The sequence below is a fragment of the Gracilinanus agilis genome, chromosome 1 (genome assembly GCF_016433145.1).
Source record: "Gracilinanus agilis isolate LMUSP501 chromosome 1, AgileGrace, whole genome shotgun sequence".
In the NCBI taxonomy this organism is placed as follows: Eukaryota; Metazoa; Chordata; class Mammalia; order Didelphimorphia; family Didelphidae; genus Gracilinanus; species Gracilinanus agilis.
The window spans coordinates 477,523,874-477,550,863 of NC_058130.1; the positions used below are offsets into that span (position 1 = coordinate 477,523,874).

General features: G+C 35.4%; 1 protein-coding gene across 1 annotated transcript; it reads right to left on the reverse strand.

Moving 5' to 3' along the window:
* Nucleotides 1-959: 959 nt before the first annotated feature.
* On the reverse strand, nt 960-26,511 carry LOC123231640 (carbonic anhydrase 2-like). Its single transcript, XM_044657921.1, has 7 exons — nt 26,388-26,511; nt 25,015-25,212; nt 10,735-10,856; nt 10,267-10,359; nt 7,973-8,038; nt 7,199-7,354; nt 960-1,814 (listed from the first exon to the last, which is right to left on the reverse strand). The coding sequence occupies exons 1-7, from the start codon at nt 26,422-26,424 to the stop codon at nt 1,692-1,694; spliced, it is 795 nt and encodes a 264-aa protein (XP_044513856.1). The 5' UTR covers nt 26,425-26,511; the 3' UTR covers nt 960-1,691.
* Between the last annotated feature and the right edge of the window lie 479 nt (nt 26,512-26,990).

The following is a 26,990-nucleotide window of genomic DNA, read 5'->3' on the forward strand; positions in this document are numbered from 1 at the left end:
GATATCAAACACTGGAAGGTATGTAGAAAAGAGATCACATTGATTCTGCCTGAACCCAAAAGGAAGAAAGAAGAAATAGATCTAAGCTAACAGTTAGGCAGTTTGGGGTTTGCTATAAGGAATAACTTTCTAATAATTAAAGTTGTTTAAAAGAGGAATGGGCTGCCTCGATGAGTTCTGGATCACTGAAATCGTCAAGTGAGGGTAAGATGACGACTTATCACAGATCTTGTCAAAGGGATTCCTGCTTAAATATAGGTCAGGTTATATCTTAGAAAGAAATGGAAGAGATCTTAGATATCAGCCAGTCTAAACCAACCCAGAGAGATTTAAGTTAATTGTCCAAGGACATATGAGTAGACAGTAGCAGAACCAGAATTTGAATCTAGATCCTTGGACAGCATGACCTGTGTGTGTGGGGGGGTACCTTCCAATTCTGAAATCTTATGATTATTAGAGAATACCATGCCATGTTTCTAGCATGCACATCATTCAACTAGACTGAAAGTCCCCTGACAAGGACCATGACTTTCTATATATCACTATTACCTAGGAAATATGAACAACTAATATATTTAATTAGTGTTGTCCTGTTCTTTCTGTATTTGTGAGAATTCTTTTGACTTCCTAGATTTAGAAACTTGTTATGTTTATCTGACAATGTAACTTCCTTACTAAGCAAATATACTGGCCTATTCTACTTTCATGAACCTTGTTGATTAGATGTGAATATGGGTTCTCCTCTCCTCTGCTGCTTTTGCCATAGTCAGCTCCTCTTTTACTGTTATTTCTTCACCTTCTCTACCAGATTCTACATCCATTAAAGGATAATAGCTCTAATTCTTAGCTTATCATACGAACAATTTTTTTATCAGGAGACATAAGTTTCAAAGAAAAAAAAACATTTGTCCTCTCTTTTACCCATCTGCCCAGAGCATAAAGAAGATTATAAGCCAAAATATAATCATGTATTTTATTAGTCAACATATATCTAAAATACAATATTACTTTTTTCTTTGTCATAGTATATATTATCTGAATGGAATTATAATTTGTATTATAACTATAATTAAAATGTTTTTATAGATAATACTTAATTTAGATTTCTGTAATTCAAAATTCACAAAAACATCATCTCTGTTTAAGATTACATGGCTACAAATATATAAGAGTTTTTAAAAATTATATCTCAGTATCTTAAATGTAATCTCTTGGAATCACTACTATTAATCTGCCTTCTTACACTTTATATTGATGAAATTTAATCAATTATTGGATTTTTATCTTCAACTTTTCTGCTTTGCTATATTTAAAAAACAGCTTTAGGGTTTACAAGCTAGACTCTAGGCACTCATGTGCCTTATCACACGGGGAGGAAGGATCAATTCTACCATTCCTTATCATTGGTTCCTTACCACAGAAAAAACATTGCTATCACCAAAGCACCAAGTCATCACTTTGCCATGCATTACACATGGCTTCTGGGCTATTGGGTTTTTCTCATTAATAACACTTTCACTTGATAACAGCCTTCTACTTTTACTTTCCATGAGGGTACAGAAACATGAGGACTAAAACTTGTGCAGAGATGTTGCTAGTGTACAGAGAGGCAATGGGAGTTGATTTGTGCTTAGCTAGAAGGTCATTTTCCTCCGGAATTCATATCAGACACTGGCCTAGACTAGGTGGCTTTATCTGAAAGATCTTCTAATTTTCCTGCCACTCAGGTTTTGAACTGGGCGCCAGTTGTTCACCATGTGTTTTGCAGATGTTTCTCCTTCAGGAGTGAAGTAAAGGCTATAGAACTTTGACATCTGCAAAATAAAAAATATTCAAATTAACTCTCAGTTATGAGCTCATGAGATAACTCAAGAACAAATTGGATCTTTGTATCCCCACAGTATCTAGTACATGGAAGCAATATTTGATTTGTTAATTAAATTTTATTGTGAAACAAACATCTAAATATACAAAAGAGTAATAAAGTGAATTGGATAAGAAAATTGTGAAACTTCTTTGATAGTTTGCTTTTAAAGAAATACACATATTATGTATAATTTAACAAGATAGTAAACTACTGTGTCCCCTTTTGTACTTTTAGAATGCTTCATTGCTTTTTTTTGCATATCTCTCACTACTGATTAACAAACTACCCCCTAAAATAAAAGCCCTTCTTTTTAGTAAATCTGTACAGTTGAGCAAACACACACACACACACACACACACACACACACACACACACTGCCATTTCTGAGAAGGCATACCACAATCTGGAACTCGTAGCCATTACCTCTCCATCAAGATAAGGGAAATAAATAGGTTTCAGAATCAGCTTTCTGGAGTCACTATTATTCTCGGTATAATTTAAGGACAAAATTTTAGCTGGTTATTTTTTGAAATTAAAAGTCTTATACTATAGCTAGTATGTACTTTCCAGATGCTGCTGCTAAGTGAGGAGCATAAAAGACCTAAGATTAGGCTAAAGGTCACTTTCCAGTGGATTCAGACAACAAATCATGACTTTCATTCGACAAGGTGAGTGTGACCAGGTCCAGTCTAGCTTTCTGTTCATATACAGAGCATGAATTTCTGAAACTGGCAATTCTTATCTTGTTCAGGGCATTTAGGTGGTCCAGTGGATAGTGCTAGACATAGAGTCTGGAAGACTCGTTTTCCTGAATTCAAATCTGGCCTCAGGCACTTACTAGCATTGTGTCACGTAGGCATGTCACTTAACCCTATTTGCCTCAGTTTATCATCTGTAAAATGAGCTGGAGAGGGAAGTGGCAAATCCCTTTAGTACCTTTGCCAAGAAACCCCAAGTGGGATTGTGAAGAGTTGGGCACAAACTAAACTTGTTTCAGTTCACTGATTCTAACATCTGCAACAAAAACAGACATATCCAAACATACAGCTTCCTCAGATATCATCATTCTTCATCAAAAAGATTTCTATTTTTCAACATTTGACACATAAAGCCATTAAAACAGGGTCTCTAGGCAGTGGAAGGACTCTCAGTGCTCCAAAGACTGAGGTCCTCAGATCACATCTCTTTTTTTCCCACTTCATCATTGTGGGTCACGTTTTCTACAACAATGCCTACTATGATAAAAATCCCATGTTATGGGCCCCTGGAAAGTTATAAAAATTTTGGCTAAAGTAAGGAAAATAACCAGGGAAGAAATTATATAAAACTTAGGTAAATTATTGTTATGTCATCTAGTATCATTCAATTAATTTAACATGTTTAGTTTAAGTATTTTCTAGGTTCTCCATGTTTTCCCAAAGCAATAGAGAGGTGGAGGTGGGGGACATGGAGTTGGAGTCAAAGAACTTTGTGAACTACCACTTCTTCTTCCCTGCCTGACATTACCTGGCAGATATTTGCACCTCTGGCCTTTGGTTTTCTCACCAGTAAAATGGAAGAGTTGGCCTAGATGACCTCTAAGGTCCCTTTGTAAGTCTGAACCAATACTCTGTGATTTTCTATTTCCAAATATGGCCTTTCACTAGCCTTTCTTCACACTCAAGACTCAGATTGAGCTCATTAAATCCCTAGAGAAACAGGGTTTTGTTTTTTTCTGTTTGAGTCCTGGTTCCTCTCCCTCAACTCCAGGTTTAAGCTATTCTCCTACCCGTCATCTGGTATGAAATCCCTTATTGGGCCTTACTTTTTTTCCTAGCCATTCACCATGATTTCTCTGAGTTCACTCATTCAGGTGCTTTCTCAAGTTCTTTTGTCTTAAGTTTATTTTTGATGAATTTCTAGCAGACAAGGTACCATTAGACTGATGGGATTCAACTCATTCAGGGTTTACTTCTTTTAATGAACTCAGTTTCTCTAAAAGATCTAGGTTTTTGCTTATTATGTCCTTTGCATGGGCTAATCAGTTATCATTTTCAGGTTCAGATTAATCACTGAAGCTACAGAGAGTGATAGTGATACACAGAGAATCCCCTTCCTATAAAGAAGAGAAACAAAGCCCTTGTCTCATCATCAAAGCAACTCTGAAGATCAGGATAGGTCAAAAAGACATGAATTTCTCTGGAACACCAAAATCTAAGGGACTGAGATGGACCAGGAAGCCAGATGCAAAAAATTCAAGGAAGCAAAATCCATTCCAGATCAAGCATCAGATTCAACCTGTGTTCCCAAAGCTTTGGCCCTTTATTTACAAGTTATGTTTCCTTCCCTTCCCTCCCATTACAGGCTCTGTCTCCTGCTATGTGCAGAAGTGTTTTAATGGCCATGAGGTAGATATGATGGTAAGGTTATATATAAGTTCAGAAACCATTTTTCTTCCCAAATGACTGTGGTGTTACAGGGGTAGAAAGCATTTGTGAATTCTGGAAAAGGCAATTGTCTTCTGGCGTCAAGAGTTCCTGTGGTGGGCATCCTCTGAAACATGCTGGGCTAAGATCCTGAACCCCTTCACCACTTCTCCAATGTCCTTGCAAATCTACTAGGCACCAGTGGCATTTTCCATCATTTCAATGAATCAAGAATCATAGGATCTTAGATTAATATTTCAAGGGGATCTTTGGTCTTGTCTACTTCTTTCACCTCACAGACAAAGCAACTGAATCCTGTAGAGGTTAAATAACTTATTCCAGGTCACACATATAATAGGAGTCAGAGCTAAGACTCAAGCCTCAGCCCCCTAACTTCAAATCTAGCACTTTTTCTGATATTACAGTGGTTCACCAAAGAATTTGAATGATAATATTATATTTCCTGTCCATTCATAATTAATAGTAGTAGGGAAGGAAGAATTTCAAGGTAAGCCTGCTGTGGTAAAGACCAGGTGGGGGAATAGATAGAGTGGATATACATTAAGGAAGGTGTCTACTCCACTCACACCTGTAGTTTCTGGGGAAAAAAATATTCTTGTACAAGATAGTCATGCCTAGTCCCCCCTAAGCTGTAAGGCTCCCTCTCAAAGCAAGATGGCAGCACTGTCATGTCTCTCAGAGGGTGCCATGAAGTGTTGATGATCATTGGAGTTGGGAATTTATCTAACAAGTGAAAGAAGACTGAGGTACCAAAAGTGAACACTAACCAAAGGTCCCATATGCAAGCCAGAGAGGTTAGTATAAAATTAAGAGGAAAGATACAGGAGCATAGGCAAATAAACTGGTGTTATATCTTACTTAATCCAGCTTATCAAAGACGAATCTGATGAAGAAATGAGGAGAGAAGCTATAGTATTTATACTTCTTTCATATTTATGGCCACCCAATTAATTGAAAGATGCATGGAATAAAAGGTTCTACTGTGCCTTTTTGTTGACTACAAAATAGCATTCTATTTTGATAGAGCAAAAAGCTACCTTAAGGGCCCTCCTCTCACAATGCTCCCATGCTTATGTTAAAATCATCAAAAAGATTCCTCAAGGAGTGTGACAGCAGAAATTAGTTTGCCAACCTTCTAAGTATCTACCAATCCACAAGCATTTATTAAGTGACTATGATGTGCCTAGCACTGTGTTAAGCAAGGAGAATTAAAAACAAAAAAGAAGCAGCAGCTCCAAAGATCAGGGAATTTATATTCTCTCAGAGAAAACACTATGAAAAAAAATAGTTGTTTATATAAAGTAATTATAAGGTAATTTTGATGTGAGGTAGGTGGGAGGAAGGGAGAGACACTTGCAGACTGGAGGATCAGAAAAGGCCTTACAAGTAGAAGTGGCATTTGAACTAAATTTTGAAGGAAGGCAGAGGTGAGAAGTGTACCTTCCAGGGATTGAGGAAAAATAATAAAAGGGCATAAAAGAAAGAAGACTTGATATCAAGCAAGATATACAACAAGAAGGCAGATGCTTATAAAAGGTATTGAAATTGAAGTGGAATTCCATAGAGTGAGATTATTCAGAAGCTCTTATTTGCAAATGTCCTTGGGATGATTATATCAAGCCCCAGAATATTGTTACATCAACCCTAAAAGAGTGTTATAATCACTTAAATGAGAGCAGCCATTATAACACTTCATACAAGACAAACCAAGGATGAGGAGAGACTATTGTCCAGATTTATACTAGCTAGATGAGATTTGTTGAAGATGTTGTTAGATAGCTGCCTGATCAGTAAATAAGTTGGGTGGGTCATATACAGGAACACATGATAACCAACAGAGGCAGCACATGCCTGGGCCCCCTGGGTGTTCACACCATGTCACAAAACCGAGAAGGAGGACTCTGAGACGTTGGGTAGACCCTCTCATGGAGTATCTGAGGGAGGACATGGACAAGAGCTGGACTGGATGAGAAGGCATGGATGGTTATGATCTATTCTATTGACAGAATGCATGATTGTGTTGATTGATTATAACATTGTAAGGTTCTTGGGAATAGATGTTGTTTCATTCATGACATCGGTATCTCCAGTACTTAGCCTAGCCCTAACATATAGTAAGCAAAGAATTTATGTATTTTGATGAATTGATCTCTAAGATCACAGATTTTAATCAAAGTATTTAAGAGGATTAAAATCTTAATTTCACTAATAACATGTTACTACACCCTCAGGAGTATTATAGGAAGTTTACTTACTTTGGAATATTAGATACAGACAATTAGAGACAATAAAATGTCTTGGGATTACAAAATTTAAATTAAAAACACTTGCAAGGCACCTAGGTGGCTCAATTGATAGAGAGCCAAGTCTTGGAGAGGACCTGGGTTCAAATCTGATCTCAGATACTTCCTACCTGTGTGAACCTAGGCAAGTCACTCAACCCCAGTTGTCTAGCCCTTAGCACTCTTCTATCTCAGAAGTGATACTTAATATTAATTCTAAAACAGAAGGTAAGGACTTTTAAAAAACTGCAATAAATAAGTGCAAAAAATTAAATAAATCCTGACAATCTACTTACACTATCCAAGACTTAAGTTATTGAACCTTCTATAAAATGACTAATTTTCTACATTATATGCTCTGTATGCTCTGGCCCTAAAATATATTTATACATATTTAAGTATTTTCTTCCAACCTTATCTTAGAAATGTTATCGGTCTTTTGTAAAGTTACTAATTATGACATATATGTTTTTTCAATTCTATTTTCAAGATGTATTGGCGTTTTAATGGATACTTCTCTAGATGAAAACTTTGAACTTTCTTAAATTCAGAGAGCTGCCTGAGATCATTAAAGCTGAAATTAACTTGTCTCATATAAGCAGATCTATCAATAAGAAACACACCTGTTCATGGCTCACAGTGATGGGCATGTTTAAGACGATCCAGGTCACACATTCTGAGAGAGGAGGAGTGGTCAGTGAACCAGGATAAGTATAAAATTCCAAGGAATTAGGAAGGAGATCCCGAGGATTAAAGTCATTGAATGTTGTTTCTTTCCCCTTAAACAAAGCAAAACAAAACATTTAAAATATCAAAGAAGCATATTACATTAATAGGTGCATATCTATCTCTCCTCTAGCAATGATGATGCTTATTAAGGGAAAGTCCAGATTTACTGAAAAACATAAAATAAAGAAAATGAATAATATTTTTAAAGATTGATTGATTTAATTTAGAAGACCTGATTTTTATTTGACATCTGTTTTCATGTCTTGTCTTCTAAAAAACCCTATTATCTTTCCCACTGGGGCACCAATAGATTTTATCTTGTAACTATCCCTTAAGACTAGAGCAACAGAGAGGGAAATAGTTGAGCATGTCTTTAAGGCAAATATCAAGACAATGAATCCCAATTGTGGCTAAGAAATTTAATTATTCATCCCTTTCTTGGATTAGAATCACATTAAGACATTGAGATAAAGGAAATTTGGTGACTGAATATTAGGAATTAAAGTTTTTAGGCAGTCTATTCTTTATTTGAACTGATCAAAACTCTGAATGTCATATATAAAGCAAATGAGGAATTGGGGGACTTTTCTGAAACCAGATGGGGCAGAAAAACATCAAATTAGGAAGCAGCCAATACAAATGTGGCACCAAAAAAAATCTTATCTTACCTTCGTTTGAATTTTACCCAGAACGTCTATGATTTTCTCAAGTCCTGGCAGAGGATTACTTCCCACCTGTGTTGGTATGTATAATGTTAAAAAATACATAAATTATGTTTTTTCTAGCTTCAACTTATCAGAACAATGAAATAGAAAAAAAACAGATTCATAGAACAATCAAACACCTGATTGTTTTAATGGGAGTTTTGTGTAATATTTCATATGCAAACAATTGGGGCTTGTGTTTATAAAGCCCAAAGAGAAATAGAGATTGGCCAATATTGAATTTTAATCCGAGATTTTGCCCTGCAGCCTGAATTTTCCACTTCTGTGGTAAAAACTCAAAAACTCTTTTTGAACTATGTGAACATAGAAAATTTAATGAGAGGGTGGAGAGAAGCATCTCCACACAACTAGAGTGAGAGAAGGGGCATGTGATTATAGCCATAGATGAGAAAATTCCCTCTTACTAATGCAGGTCAGCCCTGTTTCTGCAAGTCTTTTAAAAGATGCCAAGAGTGCTGAGAGGTTATATGACTTATCCTCTAACACAGAGCCAATATGTGTCAAAGACAGGAAATAAACTCAGGCAGGTCTTCCTAGATTCAAGACTATAGTCTCTCTCCTCTCCTCAACTCTCTATAGTTGGCTCTGAAGCCAACTCTATGATTCCAAATATCAACAACAAAAAGAATGAGGGATCATATGGCATAACTGCTATTTAAAAATCTTACATGTATAATTGTCAGGAGAATTTACACTTCAGTTCCTGATAGAATATAAGTAGGAAATGATAGTGGAAGGAACACTGGATCAGAATTTGAAGATGCATGACTAACTCCATTGCTGTCACTTCTGGAAAAAGAATGTACTAGACTAGATGATCTTTCAACTCTAAATCCTAATAACATGTTTCACATAGAAAATGTTGAATCCAAAAGCAATCCTGAATCCTACCATAAATTCAGATATTAAAAAGAATCTGGGAAAAGGACAAAAAGTTTACTTTCTTGGGTACTTGTTTCCTTTCCATTAAAGTACAAGCTATATACAGGATTAATAAGAATTAACAAAGGGAAGGCCCTAGAACTGGAGGGGCTGGGAAAGATTTCCTATAGAATATGGATTTGGGACTTGAAGGAGAGCATTTAATATGGAAATGTTTTGTATAATCTATATCAAAGTGTTTGCCTTCTTGAGGAGCAGAATTAAGGGAGGGAGACGGGCTACATGGTACTAAAATTATTTTTAATGTTAAAAATTATTTACATAGAATTGAGAAATAAATAAAATAAAAACATTCTTTATAAAACAAAAAAAGAAGAAGGAAGAGAGCATTCCAGGGATTGGAGACAGCCAGAGAAAATGCCCTGAGCCGAGAGATGGAATACTTGGTCATGAAACAGCAAGGAGACCAGTAAATATGGTGAGGAGGAAGAAGACTGAAGAAGGTGGGGCAAGGGGAAGGGGGGTAGATTATGGATGGATGGGAGTGGAGAAGAGACTTGAGGCAAGAAGACTGCAATAATCCATGTGTGAAGTGACAGGGGCCAGGTACCAGAGTAGCAGCAGTATCAGGGGAGAGAAGGGGATATATTTAAGAGTTCAACTGATCTTGGAAACAAATTGAATATGGGAGGGTGAGAAATAGTGAAGAAGATACCTGAATTATAAGTCTGATTGAGTGGGAAGATAGTGACATTTTAACAATTGGGTCCAACTAATAATAACAATAATAATTAATAATAATAACAACTCATATTTACAGAGTTTTAATGTTTACAAAGCATTTTCTCCAAGGCAGTCTTGTGAGGTAGAAAATATATTATACAGCATCCATCATATAGATGAGGAAACTTGAGGGGAGTTTGATCTAGCATTCCAAAAAAAAAAATAGTACATAGCAGTGCCTTAATTCACACCTGGGTCTTCCAATTCCAAGCTCAGTGCTCTTTCCATTATATCATGCTACTTCTAGGAATGGCTTATCTTCAAGACTGGATGCCAGATATTTCCAGCCACAGCAATTTGTAAAGATTGTCTACTATGGCAAGAGGAAGAGGACAGGTTGTAATCCATTCTAGTAGAAGGAGTACTCAGACTAATGAAACCATAAATCTCTTAAAGTAGTTGAAGGAAAGTATCAAGAACAATAGCTTTTAACATTTAAAGCATTTCCTAAGTATTTTCATTAAATACTCTAACCTTTTCAATATGCTGATGTGAGGAGGGGAGGTGGATCAGAGGAGTGACCCCCAATTCTACATAAATATATTTCAAGAATATTAAATATAGCAACTAACCTCTAAAAAAACTCCAACAACAGCCAATCCATCACCTTTAGTCAAAGCGATCTTGATACTCTCATATTTTGTATTCCAGTGAACCAAGTGAAGCTAAAACCATCAAAGAACACAAAAATAAAGAAGAGTTAGGAAAATGAAAGTTTCAGGTGATCTTATTCAATAGCATTTTTCTTTATGATAGTATTTTTAGGCTACTCCATATTGTCAAAAGATTTACAGGAAATCCCCATCTATTTCTATCTTCCAATTTCCCTAGCACAGTTGGTAGATTTCTCTAGGATGATTCACAGAAAGATACCAAGAATTATAAAGGTGGAGAAAACACAAATGTTTTCAGCATGAACCACTGGAGACAGTACATATATCAAGGAGATTATGCATGCATTGAAGGATAGAAGTCAAAATTGTTTTATAAGTAAGACTTTTTTGAATATGCATGGATCAAAAGAAAAAATGCTTTCCTACCTCAGCTGCAAATTGTTTTCCATTCATAGTATGCTCAGAGCCGTTTGGTTGATTTTTGGAGCCCCAGTGAAAATGAAACTGGGCCAACCTGTACTTGTCAGCCAGGGGTCCTCCGCACAACACTGAAATTCAAAGAAATCATATTATGCCCATAATAAAATCCTTCTGCCTGGACTGGAGTTATATATGCAAGGCTTACTTTGTTATCAATTATTTTACTTAGTATATAAGAAATTCAAACTTAGATTTGTTTCTACTCTGCTGAATTAATGTTTGTTTGTTTTTTAAAAAGAAACCACATGTTTTGATCCAGCCATACCACTGTTGGGTTTATACCCCAAAGAGATAATAAGGAAAATTACTTGTACAAAAATATTTATAGCCACACTCTTTGTGGTGGCAAAAAATTGGAAAATGAGGGAATGCCCTTCAATTGGGGAATGGCTGAACAAATTGTGGTATCTATTGGTGATGGAATACTACTGGGCTCACAGGAATAATAAACTTGAGGAATTCCATGTGAACTGGAGTGACCTCCAGGAATTAATGCAGAGTGAAAGGAGACAGAACCAGGAGACACAGAGACAGATACACTGTGGCACAATTGAATGTAATGGACTTCTCTATTAGCAGCAAAATGGAATAATCCAGGACAACTCTGAGGGAATTATGAGAAAGAATGCTATTCATATCCAGAGAAAGAACTGTGGAAGTAGAAACACAGAAGAAAAACGACTGCTTGATCACATGGGTCAATGGGGATATGAATGAGGATGTAGACTCTAAGCCAATGATGGACAAATTACGGCCCACAGGCCAGATGTGGCCCCCCGAAATGTTCTGTCCAGCCATGGGACATTATTCCTAATCTGACAAATACAATGAGTAGGATACAATGCAATGAAACTTCAAAAGAGTTGCCTTAGAAACAGACTGGCAGATGAGCATTTCATTTCCTTTGGCCCCCTCTTTAAAAAGTTTGCCCATCACTGCAATAGTGATCACCCTAATGCAAATATTAATAATATGGAAATAGGTCTTGATCAATGAAATACGTAAAACCCAGTGGAATTGCTTGTTGGTCACAGAAGGGGTGTGGGAGGAGGGGAAGGAAAAATCATAAATCATGTAACCATAGAAAAATATTCTAAATTAATTAAATGAAATGTTTCAAATAAAAAAAATTTAATTAAAAATTTTTAATAAAAAATTAAAAAGAAACCACTTTAAATACTTTCATGTGGGATACTTATAGGCAAAACTCATTCAATATTTACTCTAACTTTAATTCAAAATGGAGCTAGTTTAACAAGTTTTCATCCACTTAATTATTATATTAAGTCAAATCAATTAAATTAATTTTACATTCACACCATTATTTTTTATTTTCTTTTGTTTCTTAGATCTTTTGGAAGAAGCCCGTCAACAGGAAGGAAGAGATAAGAGATATGTTTGATCAATTTTGAAATGTTAATTTGGACCATGTTAAGATATCTTTTCCTTGTTCAAGATTCTTACAAGTATTACCTAAAACTGTCATATCAGAAGTCCAGGGAGACTATGCCAGTTTGGACATCTCTCTATAACCTAGAAATACTTGAATATAGATTTAATGTTAAATTAAACTGTTTCTGAAAAACTGGTGGTTGCTATCTTTCACTTTATTTCCTCCATGAGTTTTTTATTGTGTGATATATATGTGGCTTTTGTCACAGTATAAGGAATATGGAAATATGTACTGCATGAAAGCTCTAGTGTAATCTATCTCAGACTATTTACCACATAGGGAGGAGGGAAAGAATCTGAATTGAAAAATGTCTATATGTAATCAAAAAAACATTAAGTAAAAAAAACCAACAAAAACAGGATTCTAAATACAAATGACTATATTAGAATTAATATTTTTTTCAACAATTTGTAAGGACTGTTGTAATGACATGAACAAAGCTCTAAGCTACCTCTGAACATTATTTAAAATAACTATTAGATAGAACATTCTTTTGGTCATACTGTCTATTTTAATGGAATTTAAATATAAATTTTCATTGGTAGGAGAGCTTCTTACTTGTTCTGAACTATTATAAAATAATACTTCAATCTCTAAGGAATAGAATTTAAGAATTCCTCAAAATATCAAGTTTATCCATTAATGAAATATATCTTTTTTATTCATAAGATAAAGAAAAAACAGATATGATGAAAATTTTCAAAGTAAAATTCTAAGAAAAATAAAATAATAATAAAAATTTCATATCAAGTAATATTCCTTATCTTCTAGTATTAAAGGATTTCATCATTATGGCCTATTCTCTCTCTCTCTCTCTCTCAGACATGGAGATCTCATACTATCTTTGAGAGCTGCTATGACTGAAAAATTCATTACTGTAAAGTCAGTCTAATGATGAGTCTCCCCAAACACAGCAAGGTTGTGTCTTTTGTCTTTGGTCCCTACAACTATAAAATAATCATGTAAATATAAAGCACTACGGCAGAGAATGTTAACATAGCCTTGTAAAACAAGAGAAGAAAATCATACTAGTATAATATAACTTTAGAGTCATTCTAGGATTGTTAGTGCCCACAATGGGAAAAGATGAACATTTGTGCCTTTAAGATAGACCATTAGTAGTACATCCTAACATAGGGTAGTATCCCAGGCCATTGCCTGTTTTGTCCAGTTTAGCCAAGTGCCCAGTTATCAGTTTACTTTTGTCATACCAGTTAATAAGAGGTCTCACAAAGTAAACAATTTAAAACAAAAGATAGCATGTCTCAGGTTGCATAATTTCTAGAGGGGTAGGGGGCAGGGGATGGGGAGTAAGGAAAGAAAAAAACTCAGGTAAGGAAGTTCCTTGAAAAATATCCCAGAGGTAATCAGAAAAGTGGGTCTGAAGAATAGGAGAGGGACCTGGAGTTAAAGATTTAGAAATCCACAGAAGAGAACTAGTAAGTAGTTGAAGTCTTAAAGATGAATAAGATTGTCAAGGAGATCTAGCAAGAATAAAAGAGGATCTTGGGAAACATCTTTTTTTAAGGGTCAGGAAGAGAACAAAGTCAGCAAAGGAGTCAGAGAAAGTAAAGGAATTCAGAGGAAAAAGGAAACCAGGAAAGTATACATCAGAAACTAAGATAAGATCCAATGTCCAGCTGCAGAGAGCTCAGGAAGATGAGGATTGTAAAACAAACAAAAAATATTACGTTTAGCAGTTGGGAGTCACTAAAAGAGAGGAAAAGGAAATACACATTTATTAAGCACCTACAAGTCTCTTTATTAGGTACTTCATGATTATTTTATTATTTCTCATTCTCTCAAATGTCTCACTGGAGATACTTCAAAGGGGAGTTCCAATTGAGTAACTAAAAAAGCCAGATTACAAGGAATTGAGAAGATGTTACAGAGATAAAAACACAGAATATGATTTTTTTCTCCAGAAATATGGAAGGAAAGGAGAAAAATGGGATAGAACAAGTAAAGGAAAGTTAAAAGGAAGCTTGTTTACATGAGGAAACCTAAATCTGTATTCTGGAAGTATTGAAGGAAGCAATGGAATAGAGGTTTGAAAATGTAAAAGAGGATATATTCATGGAAGAAGGACCTAGAGAAAGACTTAGGAAATGTAATCTGGAGTACATACAGATAGAGGAATTGGCCAAAAGGAAAAGAGAGATCTCTTTTCTGTAAAAGGATCATGCATAGTGAATTTAAGGAAATGAATGGAATCTCTTAAGAGTATATATCAAAACGGGCCCAGGCCAAAGTAAAATTGTTACAGAGATACAATTTTGTTCTCTTAGCCCTCCCAACCTCTCCTTTCAGAACTATCTCTCCATATCCTCTTGGCTCTGATAATCATGCTTCAAGGTTCTCAGGGCTTTCCTTCTGGTCTGGACTTTGGAGGAAGATCCCTATCTATGTTCACATCTCCAACCAGACTCTCCCATCATTCTCTCCCACATCAAAACTTATTCAATGCCTCATTGTTTTAGGAGCCACTATCCTTAGCTATCAGTTATGTTATTAGGTAAATCTTCCCTATTATTGCACAACAAAGCTTTACCAGGTCTTTTGTCTTTCTTTGTATACCAATGCTTACTTAGCACAGATCCTGGCACATAGTAGGTAGTTAATGAATGTTAGCTGACTGACTAGAGTATTAAACATCCTCTCTCCCAGGAAAATTTGCATTTTAATTGGGACAATTTATAATTCAAAGGAATTTCCCCTAATGATACTTGAGGCAGCAATTGACATATATGTTGAAGATCAATTAATACAAGGCTTTCCCTTGTATTTTTTAAATGATCCCATACTAGCCAACCTATTCAGTTTTCAATGGGCCTTTGAATTATAAAAATCTATAGGAAAAAGGGAGCAAGATTAAGGGCTGACCATGGAGTTGGACAGACCTTGGTTTCAAGTCTGATCTCTCATACCTAGTAGTTGTGAGCTACAACCTCTCAACTGTACCCTTCTCTATCCTACTCACCACTATTCCCCTCAAGTAACTTTCTAAATCAGTAAATTGTTATTATGTATAGAGGAAGTTTTTAAGATGAAAGTATCCTACAAGAAGGAAATAACAGATTCTGATACTCTTTGCCCTCCCCTATGGGTGAGCAGGGGAAGTATCCTGACCCAGTTGGAGTGAATATGGCTCTTTATAAACATGAATTTAGATATGCTCTGTTCAAACTGTACTCTCAAAACATTTGCAGATGACAAAAATCTATGATAATAGGATTGACCTACAAAGAAGATATTTTACCTATTCCTCAGCATCAGCTATTCTTCAAAATGCAAACAAAAACAAAATGCAATTATTTCATAAAATGCAATATAGTTTTTAAATTAAAGTTTAGCTTTCTGAAATATATAATAATAATCTGTTTGCTTTTAAAACTAATGGACTGCCTTGTCATTATAATGGGAATTTTGTTCACAAACCACTTTAAGTTCCCCTCACTTGGTGGCAGACTGACATGTCAAAATAAATTAAATGAAACCATGTAAAGCAGCTGACTCAATCTTCCTAAATTCATATCCAAGGTTCATTTCCCCCTTGGATGAAACTTATCAGTCTTAGATTCTAAGATGAAGAAATCTTACTGAAAAAAAAAATTTTAATCTTGTGTGTGTGTGTGTGTGTGTGTGTGTGTATTTGAAAGAAAGAGAGAGAGAGAGAGAGGAGGAGGAGTTTTTCAAATCCTTGTCCATTTGTTTTATATTTTAAAATACATATATAAATTTAAAAGTAGTGAAGATCAATTCAGAGTTTATTATATTCATTCCTAAAGCCAATCAGGTTAAGGAAGAGAGAGAGAGAGAAAGAGAGAGAGAGAGAGAGAAAGAGAGAGAGAGAGAGAGAGAGAGAGAGAGAAGAGAGATTTTCAAATCCTTGTCCATTTTGTTTTATATTTTCTGAAAACATGTAAATTCAAAGGTAGTGAAGATCAATTTGGAATTGACTATATTTATGTACTAAACCAATCGGGTTCAATAATTAAATATTTTTCTCTACTCATCTATATCAACCAAGAACTTTTTCAGAACAAGTTGCAATGAGTAAGAAAATTCTTTTCTGTCTTAAAGACTTTATGTAGCCAAGAAAGACACACAAACAAATTTATATTTTAATCAGTGCAAGAACTTGAGCACTTTTGCTTTTTATTCAAATGATTGTTTTTAAGCTTGGAATCAAATTAATAGCAGTCTGGGTAGCCAAAGCATGCCATGAATTCTTCAAACTCACTTTTACTGCAGGTCCTTTCTTTTAAAAAAGTGTGGGGGGAAGGATATTTGTGTTAAAGGCAACTTAACACCAAAAGCACATGCTTGTTCATTTTTGTGACCAAAAATACTATTCTGGCCACTTGAACATTTTCTAAACTTGTCATTTGGGAGGAAAGATTTTTCCTGGGAGGGGGAGGGGAAGAGGGAAGAAAAGAGACTATGTCTTCTTAAAAATGAAATCTAAGGAGTCTAATAAAAAGCAACCACAAAATCAAGACGGGAATACTCCCTAGGTGGGATATGGGAAAGAAGATATGACTTTCTACCACACATAGGAATGGGATACCTCAAAACAAAATATCCGGACCAAGAGCTCCAGGTAGCCTAAGGCCCATACTTCAATGTACTATACGCTTTAAGTACCAAGTTCAAGATAGCATATAGCATATTACTGAACAATTTCTTCATATTAAAGGTCTAGTGTAGTAAAGAATATATAAGAAAATTGTATGTATTACACACCAACAGTAAAAATCAATACGTCTGATTAGTATAGTATCTGAATTCTAAAAGAAATTTGGCTGTCAGTAAACAAAAAGTAAAAAGTAAACAAAGGTTTGTCTGTTTCCCTGTATTTTTTCTTCGTTTTCTGGTACATAAGAAAAATACATTCTTGTACATAGGAAAATTTTTTTCAGAGAAAAAAAAGAATTCATGGGCTTTATTGATAATTTTTTGCATATTTATATCAGTTTAACATATATAGAATATCCTGTGTTCTGGGGTTAGAATAAATGTTATATTCTAAATAAGGCCAATAAAATCACAAGGAATTACAGTAGTCATAAAGGTCTTTAAAAACGAAATTTATTTTTCATCATACCTATTGGGTTATCATTTAATTTTAATTTCTAAGTAATGGTAGGCAGAAGAATACTGAATTTAGAGTAAAAGAATTTGGGTTCAAATCTGAGCTCTACTAATAACTGTCTAACTAATAACCCATGGACAAGTTCCTTAGCCTCTGTGCGATTTGGTTTTCTCATCTTTAAAATGAGGAAATAAAAATATAAGTTATCTCCAAATAAGATCCCTTATAGCTTTAAATCTAATATCATTTACCTATATCAATTAATCAAATGAGATTCTAAAAGTAAAAATTAACTTCCAAAAAAGATAAAGGCAAAATATTATTATTATACCCTAAAGGCCCCAAAGAGCTAAACTGAATCATTTTATTTTCTCTACAGCTGTCAATATATAGGGAAGTATACACACATCCTATTGGGAGTATTCTTGTTGCCTTTCTGATGTCTATTCAAAGTAGAGGTTATTTCACCTTATACAGAGTTCATTCTCCATTTCCATTAGTTCATTTCCCCCAAGCCTGTGCATACATTTTGGGTGTATAAGGAGAGGGGGTTTTAATAGATTATAAAAGTCATAGTAAATGTTAATTGTTCCTCGAATCCAACACTTTAAGAAAATATCTTTGTGAATCAATCATTCATTTAAAATGTTGACTAAGTGAATTATGGTTTGCTAAACAAATGAGCAATACCATGAAAAACAGAAATTTTTGTTGTCTTGTCCTTAAATTATTTACCAACGATAATGGATTGATTGCTTAAGATCTGGGCAGCAATCTTTAGGAATAATTATTTTAAAAAGCAGGACATGCTCTCTAGATAATGAGAATAACTTTTTAAAAAATGAAAATGGCATAATAGAAGTCTTATATGACACACTAGATAACACCAAGAAGGTAGAATGGTGTTTGGTATAAATATATTTGACATCATGGGTGAGGTTGCTTTATATACTTTAGTTAGGTAATTTAATATATGTACATTGAATAGCACTCACCTCCAACAGAGAGGTTATGAATACAAAATGTGTAGTTAATGGGGGATTTGGTTTTGCCAGACTATGGAAATAGGCAGAATGATCTGGTGGTTTTTTTTTCATTTTTAATTAAATTACTCAAGATAGGTAATGAGAGGAACATATTAATATGTTTTTTAAAACATTTATTTGAAAAATGGAAATAAACTAAAAAAATGCTAAAAATTGAATTGAACTGAATTGAATTGAACCTTATAGCCATGAGTCATTAACCTGTCAATCTCACTACAAAAGGAATAATCATAATTTTTCAAAAAACAACAAAAACTGAATACAATTCAAATAGACTATTGTAATATGCAAGTAAATGTCTTGATTTGGGCTTAATGAACTATATGGTTAGGGCATTTTGACTAATAACACAAAGGACTATTTAGTACTATATGCCTCATATATTGATGTTTGTACCTCACAATATTCCAGAACCCGCCTTTTTTTTCTTATTAAGGAAGAATAATTTAATAAGATATCTGGAAGGAAATAATCAATAATTCAGCACAAGTTTAGGAGAAAATGATAGTAATTCAATACATTGGCTAGGGCCTAATCTAAATCTAAGTAGAACATGGTCTCTTTATAGTGATTCTTCTGAAAATTGCTTAATTTAATTTTTTTTCTCTTTCCCTTGAAAAACAAAGATTACCTAGCAAAAATAATTACAGTTCCTAGGCAATGCTATTCCAAATGAAACCAAAAAATCCATATTTTGATCCAACAATGTGGACAGAATCATCCTACAAGATTAATACTTAGCTTGTTATTAACATGTGCTTTCAAAATCAAATTTTTAACAAAAGATCTCAGATTGGGTGGAATTCTTTTCAAGAATGTTTTTAATTGCCATTATAACTGGATTAATAATTTTTCATTAACTTGGTGTTTTTCAAAGGAGTTTATAAGATTACTGAGTAATAGTTTTAACTAGAACTTATTAGAACTTATTAATTCCACAGTCAAAAAGAAATATAGCAAGCTAAACTAGCATAATAAAAGTGATTAAGAATTCAATTTTGTTTTGGCCTCAGTCACATAGGTTAGAGAGTTTTAGCCTCTGATGTTTCTGTGTATAATATGTTTACAGAAGAGTAAAAAAATGAAATCATTGAAGAGTTCTCTAAATTTGAAATTTATGAAAATGAAGTGAGAAGATTATATGATAAAGGAAGTACATGAAGTGGAGTTTCTAAATGAAGGAAATGAAGAGGTACAGGATATCTAAAAATGTTAACACAGTATTTTAAAAAAACCTCCTAACAAAAGGGATGTTTATAATAGGTTGTGGTAAAAAGTTGTGTCATCTGGTCAAAACAAAATAAATTATTTAACTACTTTAAAGCTCTGAAGTCTTTTTTTATCCTTTAATTGTCTAATCATGCACCAAGTAAAGTAATATTTTTTCTGAACTCTTAGCCATTTGATCATGTATATAAATAATTATGAAAGGTTAAAATAATTCCTTTTTGTAATTTAAAAACATTTTAAAGTCAGCCTTAGAGACAAATGCAAACTTTATAATGATTCAGATTAATCCTTTTAGTGTTATCTTCACAATATAGGTCCTTATTGCCCAAGTCTATTGCAATAATCCATTGTTGGGACAGGAATCTCCTAATAACCTTCAGAAGTATCACCCTCTGAATTAATTGTGCCTAAAACATGATAGATTTCCCAGATCCATACAATACCTAACCAATGTCTAAGAAACTACTCCATTTGTTAGCATGATTGAGTCTTTGGTTGACATCAATTTGATAATACTCAGGCACTTCTACCTATTATTTCTCTCTGTATATGTTTTAGTGACATTTCTCCTAAATGGAACAGCCTATATCATATGACCATGAACATACTTGGTCTTATCTCCCAAGTGAGCCAGCTACCCTTTTAAGTACTACCACTTTGTTACTGGCTTTATAAAACTATAAAATATTTAGCCTATTTGCAAAGATTTGTTGCATTTAAAATATATCCAAAGATCCTAAATTACAGTTAGGTAATATGTCTCTATACATATTGGCTTGACTGGTGATACAGAATCTTAGCAGAATGTTCTTGATCTTAGTGCTAGTATCTATTAGTTGTTGCTTTTCAGCATGGACCTCTTTAGATGCCCAATGAGTCTAATCCTAGATCAATTTATTACTAAAACTGTTGCCATTGTCATCGTTATCAATAATAGTATTTTACAAAAGTTACGATTTCATTGATGTAGTTGGTTTAGTATGTACTGTTAGTAAAGAAACCCAAGCAGGTGGCAATTTTTTTTTCAATTTTAAGACTTAAGAGAGTTGCCTGAGCAATTGATAAATTAACTGACTTTCTCAGTGTCCTAAATAGATAAATGAGAAAGGCAGATGGTACAGTGAAAAGGTCATCATTTGAGTGAAAAAGAACTCTGTTCAAGTCTTGCTTCAGAAACATATTAACTGTGTGACACATAAATAAACCAATTAATTTCTCAGCATCACCAGACAACTCAATTAAGACTATAAATTACTGTATACAAAAAATTATTGATCTATAGTAGTTGAAGAGAGTTTCCATACTAGAATTCTACACTGATGACTTTATTCATAGCAGGGCCAAAGAGAAATTATACAAATGGTAAACTTTTCTAGCATTGATTTTTTAGTGTTTGTTGAAGAACTAGTTGATATTTCACCACTAGAGTTCTCCAGGGAATGAGTTGGGGAGGAGTGCAGAGAGATGGCCTGGGCTGTCCATGGAATATAAACTCTAGCAATAGAGTATAAATTGAAGTAGATGTTATCAGTAATACAAATTTGGAGTTTGTACCAGTGACAGGCTATATGTGCATTTCTGAAGTAAAGCCCACCTAAGTTTAGAAGGGTTCATCATCACCACATGGTGATTTTTCCCCCCCAGGAATTCTAAAATACTTTATACAAAGTCATAAAAGAATTGTGATATGCTTTGATGGAGAGAGTGCTACTTACTGTTCATTATAGTATTGAAAAACTGGCTCTATCATCTCTAATACCCTACTTACTCTCCAGCACTGGAGACAATAACAATGAAAAAATGCTGAATTTTAAATCTTGGAACCTGAGTTATTGGACTCTGCAAATTGCTACCTTTGTGACCTTGGACAAATCACAGCTCTCCTGGGTCTCAGTTTTTTCATCTGTAAAACGGAGAGTTAAACTAGATGACCTTTTGAAGTTTTTCAAGTTCTAATTCTATGAATCTATGAAAGAGGGAACCAAATGCCCTCCAAGGTTCCTTCCAGTTCCAAATTAGAATTAATCCTAATGTTGTTTCGGTTGCATTCAACTCTTTATGACCCCATTTGGGGTTTTCTTGGCAAAAATACTGAAATAATTTGCCATTTACTTCTCCAACTCATTTTTATAAGCAAATAGGGTTTAAGGAACTTGTCCAAGATCATAGACTAAGCTAATAAGTGTCTAAAGCCAGATTTGTAATTATGAAGATGAGTCTTCCTGACTCCAGCATCAGCATTCTATCTACTGTACCCTAATGCTGAGAGCCATTAAAAATGTATGGAGGCCACCATTTATTTAATGGGTATAGTTGGTTAAAAAATAGCATAAAAGATTTGCCAGACTTCACTTCCGTGCACCAAACTTACTGTTTTAATTTACTATAATTACCTAGGACCAGTTAATAATTAACAGAGTAAATGTTCAAAGAAAAAAAGCAAAGACAAGAAATAGAACACATAAAGGAATACATCTTCTAAAATTCAGATACCATAAAAACTTATTTGTAAACAAAAATTAAAGAAACATTTCATTTTGGTATTATATTTTATAATTTATTGAATGTGTAAAAACCTACAATGAGGTATTATTTTTGCACCCTTATATTTGAAAAAATGGGAATAGGCTATTTTTAAAATCCTAAACCAAACTATGGACTCCAGAGAGGAAAGGTTTCTATGCTTTAATCTACCAGCTGCCTGGGAATAAAAACAAGGAGATGATTTCGGCAATCAGAAACCTATTTGGGCAAACAGAAAACTGTTTAACACATGACAACCCATCTCACTCACATAATGCAAACTTCTTGTCATTAAAATTTGAGTGTGTGTGAAGTTAAATAACTCCTACTCTGATCTTTAAATAATGTCTGACTATGACCAACACAACTTTCAGTAAAGTATGCTTTCCACAAATATTATATGGATTGCTAGACAATATATGTACTAGAAGGTTGATGGCATGCTCACATTTAAAAGGAGTTTGGAGAGCACAGAAAGGAATTAACTTATCAAATTTAGTGCATATGAATATACCTATGATCTACATCTTTAAAGGTTTCTCTTAGAGCTTAGCTAGAAACTATCAAGTAAGATAACAGATACAGCAATATAGGCAATATAAATACTAACTACTATTATAATTCAAATACTTCATTTTACAAAAGTTCAAAGAGATAAAGTGACCTGCTTCTAATGTTACCCAACTACTAAGAATTCTAATTCTAATTTGAATCCAGAGGTTCTGGCTCCAAATCCAGCGTCATCTCTAGCGAACTGCTTTATATCATAGAAAAGAATGATGAATATGTGTGGGGAGTGAGGGGCATAGTGGTGTGTGTGTGTGTGTGTGTGTGTGTGTGTGTGTGTGTGTGTGTGTAAAACATTTCTTTTCTGGCAACCAATGAACTTTCAAGAGTTTTAGTAAGCACCTGCACTTATTGTCTCTTGCCCTAATTCACTATATAAAGGTCAGTATATCTTTGAGCAACTCAGTAACTTCCCAACACTGGCACTCATTTCAGTGCTACTTTTTTAAGGCACTCTTTCTCAAAAGGATACTTGAGACTATACTATAGTGCTTAAAGGCAGCATTCCCAGACTACTCACATAAAATTCCATATTATGTTCTTTCCATACCTACACTATTCCTCAAGCCTCTGACCCCTGATAAAGACTTTCACATTATATGCTAGCTGCAAAACATATCCTTTACCCAACAATATATTCTTCTCTATTCAAAATTCAACTTTAATTGAAATCCTAATTTGCCAACCAATTAAATGCAAAATGTCTAAAGAATCTTGAAAAAAAAAGATTTAAAAAAAATCCAAAGATCTTCCCATAGATTAGAAATGCTACTGAATAAAAAATGCATTTACTAAAATAAGGTCTGGTCATTAAACAGAGACCGCGAAGTACTGACTAAAATCATTAAGTGTGTACATACCTATAGACATTGGACACTTTGGATAAATAGTGGAGGGGGGAATGTATTTTTTTCTGATGTTCTTTTCTCCTTTCCCTTCTCCCCCCTCAGCTTCTAAAAATGATTCTAAGCACGGATAATTTATTTCCTGAAGCATTCACTAGATGACAATACAAAAGAACTTGGGAAAATAGGGTACTGGCAAGTTAAATTAGCCAGTAGCCAAATAAGGCTGCTACTGTCTCTAAACTGAATTGTTTCCCTGTGTCTACAAAAGAGAGAAAAAGAAGAGGAGGAAAGGAGGAAAAAGAAGAGAGAGTGAATGAGAGAGAGGAAGAAGAAGGAAGAGGGGTAGGAAAAAAGGAGGAAAGAGGGAAAAGAAGATGAGGAAAGAAAGAATAAAAGGAAGAGAGAAGGAAGAGAGCGACAGAGACAAAGAATCCCGGGTAGCAGCACAACTATCAATTCAAGAGTGAACAAACAAATTATGAAGTACCTGCATTTGTGAACTGACTGCCCTATGCTGGAAAATGCAAGAAATGCACATTATAAATTATAAACAAGTAACCATGCTTCAAAGAAAACAAAATATTTTTGTCAATAACATCCAATATGTATGTTCTCATATATAAAATATCTAGGTTGAGGTGCAAGTGATCTGGACGAGTGATAAGTGCACTACTACTTTTTATCAGCAAAGACCAGAACCCAGAGATATTGACAAATGCTAATTTTCCAAGAATTTTGAAATTTGCTAGACTGCCAATGCCCTTTCTTCTTCTCACTGCTGTTTTGATGATAAGATTGTCACACATTTTCAATGTATTTTAGCGTACATTATAGAATGTTTGAAAGTCAAATAGTTCTAAATCTACCTCTTATACTATACCATTAATTTATATTTTGTGGTTCGTTAAAAGGAATATAAATTAGCCATTTTGCTTTGGTGGGGAAGGGGGTTTTGACAGAGGGCAAAATTATCCAATCAAAACCAACAAGTATTTGTCAATATCCTATTAGGAGCAAGTCTAGGTATGGTAGGTGCTGAAGACCCAAAGACAAATAAACAACAAAAAAAAAACCCCCAATAATAACAAAAAATAGTCTGCCTTCCAAGAATTTAGCCTAGGGAGATACAACATTTAAAGAGATATGTGTAAATGTACTAATTAGAAGAATGAGGGTACAAACTACTGAAGCCATTAAGCAAATAAAGCAGCATTTATTGAGTATTTTTTTAGATGCCAGGCACTGTGTGACACTTTTAAAGAATTCCCTTAGAAGAAGGTACTCCAGTTAGCAAATTGGTTAATTCTAGGGTCCTGTGAGCAGGCTATTATTTTTTTTTTTAAGCAGCCTTAGATTTCTTTTGATTGAAACTACTGAGATATTAGAAGCTCTCTCCTCTCCATTTCCTATCACTCATAAGTTGAAAAGCTTCTCTTATAGAGGGTGCACATTTCAAAAACTAACCTGATTTATCAGAGGAATCATCAAACTCAACGTTGAAAGAATGTCCATTGTTGATAATCCTTTTAGCAGAAGAGGGATCATAGTGGAACTCCAGGGGTTTCAGAGAGCTGTCATACTCCGTTTCCTTGCTCTGAATTTCGACAGGGGACTGTCTACTTCCAAGAGCAATAGGAAAGTTCTTATGCCATGTCTCTGGTCCTATAGTGGGAGAAGAGACACGTGTAATCCATTAATAGAAGAAAGTACAAAGGCCAAACCCACCCGGGGAAAGCTCCTTAATTGAATGTGGAACCTGACAACAGGTCACTGGGGCAAGGAAGACAATGCTGACAACAGGTCTGAAGGACATCTCTAGATCCACTACTTCCACCTTCTTTGCCTTCTGCAGTCATTCAAAACTTCCTGTTTGATTAGAGTAGATAGCAGTAGCAACCTGTATTTGCATGGACCTCTAAAAAAAGCATTTTCACACACATCTCAAAGCGTTTTCATATAGATTCTCTTTTTTGATTATGAATGAAAGAGCATGGTTGCTCTACCCAGGTGCCCAGTTTTGGTTTCTTTATTGATCTGGAGACAAATTGCTCACTCTCCTTTACACTGCACACCCCTCTTTTCCCTCTACAAAGCTTCAGAAAACCTGAAGACGTGAGCCAATTCACTTAAATTCCTAATGAACCCTTAAATTACAAGGTAGTAGACAAGTAAGAAAAACTCTCAAACACATAACGGTAATAAACCAGCCGGTAGAAAGCTCTCCTCCTACACTGAGGAATGGGACAGTCCTTCGGAAAAAAATCTGTGAGTCACAGACAGCGTGAAGGACGTGCCGGCTCTCTATTCCTCCGGGGTGAAAACAGTGTCCAGTGTTTTTAGATTAGTATATTGAGGTTCAAATGCACTAAAAGAACTTTCCGTCATCCTTCGCTATATCATAATGAAAAAGGGGAAAGAGGAAAGAGCAAGGTTTAGGGAGATCTTGTCCTACACTTCCCTCTGCTCCTGCCTGCTAAAAGCTAGGCGCAGGATCGGTCGATTCCTCGACAGTACCCAGCCGGTTGCCCAGCGATCCAAAAGGAAACGTGATAGTGGATAGGGGACCAGTCCGGTGCCTCAGCTCCGTGCACAAGGCAAGAGGAAGACTTTGGGAGCCGGGCGCGCCCGGGAGATTCCCATGCGCACCTGAGCCTCAAGCTTGCAAAGCTGAGGCTGCAGTAAACAGCAGGTGCAGTGCGGAGGAGCCGCTGCTCCAGCCATCACCAACCATCCTCTCTGGATCGTAAGGGCAACTGGGGATTTGAGGCAGAGGAGGGTTGAAGAGGAAAGAAAGGTGGGAAGGAAGCCGTCCCTTCTCCCGGAACGCTTTCACTCACCGTTCACGCCAGTCTCGTATCCCCAGCTATGAGACATGTTGTTCTTGGAAGGTGTAACTGAAACAGAAATTACTCCTAGGGATGAAAAGCCAAAGCTGCAGCCCTGACAATTGCTGTTCTCATGTCCTTTCTTCATGAGCTTTTATAGGCTTGTCAACTCCTCACCCTTCTGCCGCCCTGGGGGGGGGGGGGGAGCGAGGGGGAAGGAGAGGGGAAGAGGGAGGAGGGGATTGAAGGTGGGGGTAGAGGACACCGGTTGGACTTGGGCGAGGAGGGAGTAGCTAGAAGGTTATCTTTGGGCTGAGCATGGTCTGGCCGGGCTGGAAGGGAGGCGGGGAAGCAGTTTTAGATTATCTCTGGCCCGCTCTCCGGTTCCTTCCTCTTCTCCTCGCTGTCAGGCTCCTGGTTCTTTGGGGGCTCTCAGATCTTCCTTGAGAGAGCAGCAGGTCCGGGCTAAAGGTGGAAAGAAGAGAGCCAGGATGGCCCGGTCCTGTTTTTAGGATTCTGCTGGAAAACGTTAACATGTACCCATCCCCCTTCCTGCTGTGGCTGTTTCTGCTTCAGACCGGGTACTACCTTATCCTTTATTTGCCCCCATGTAGG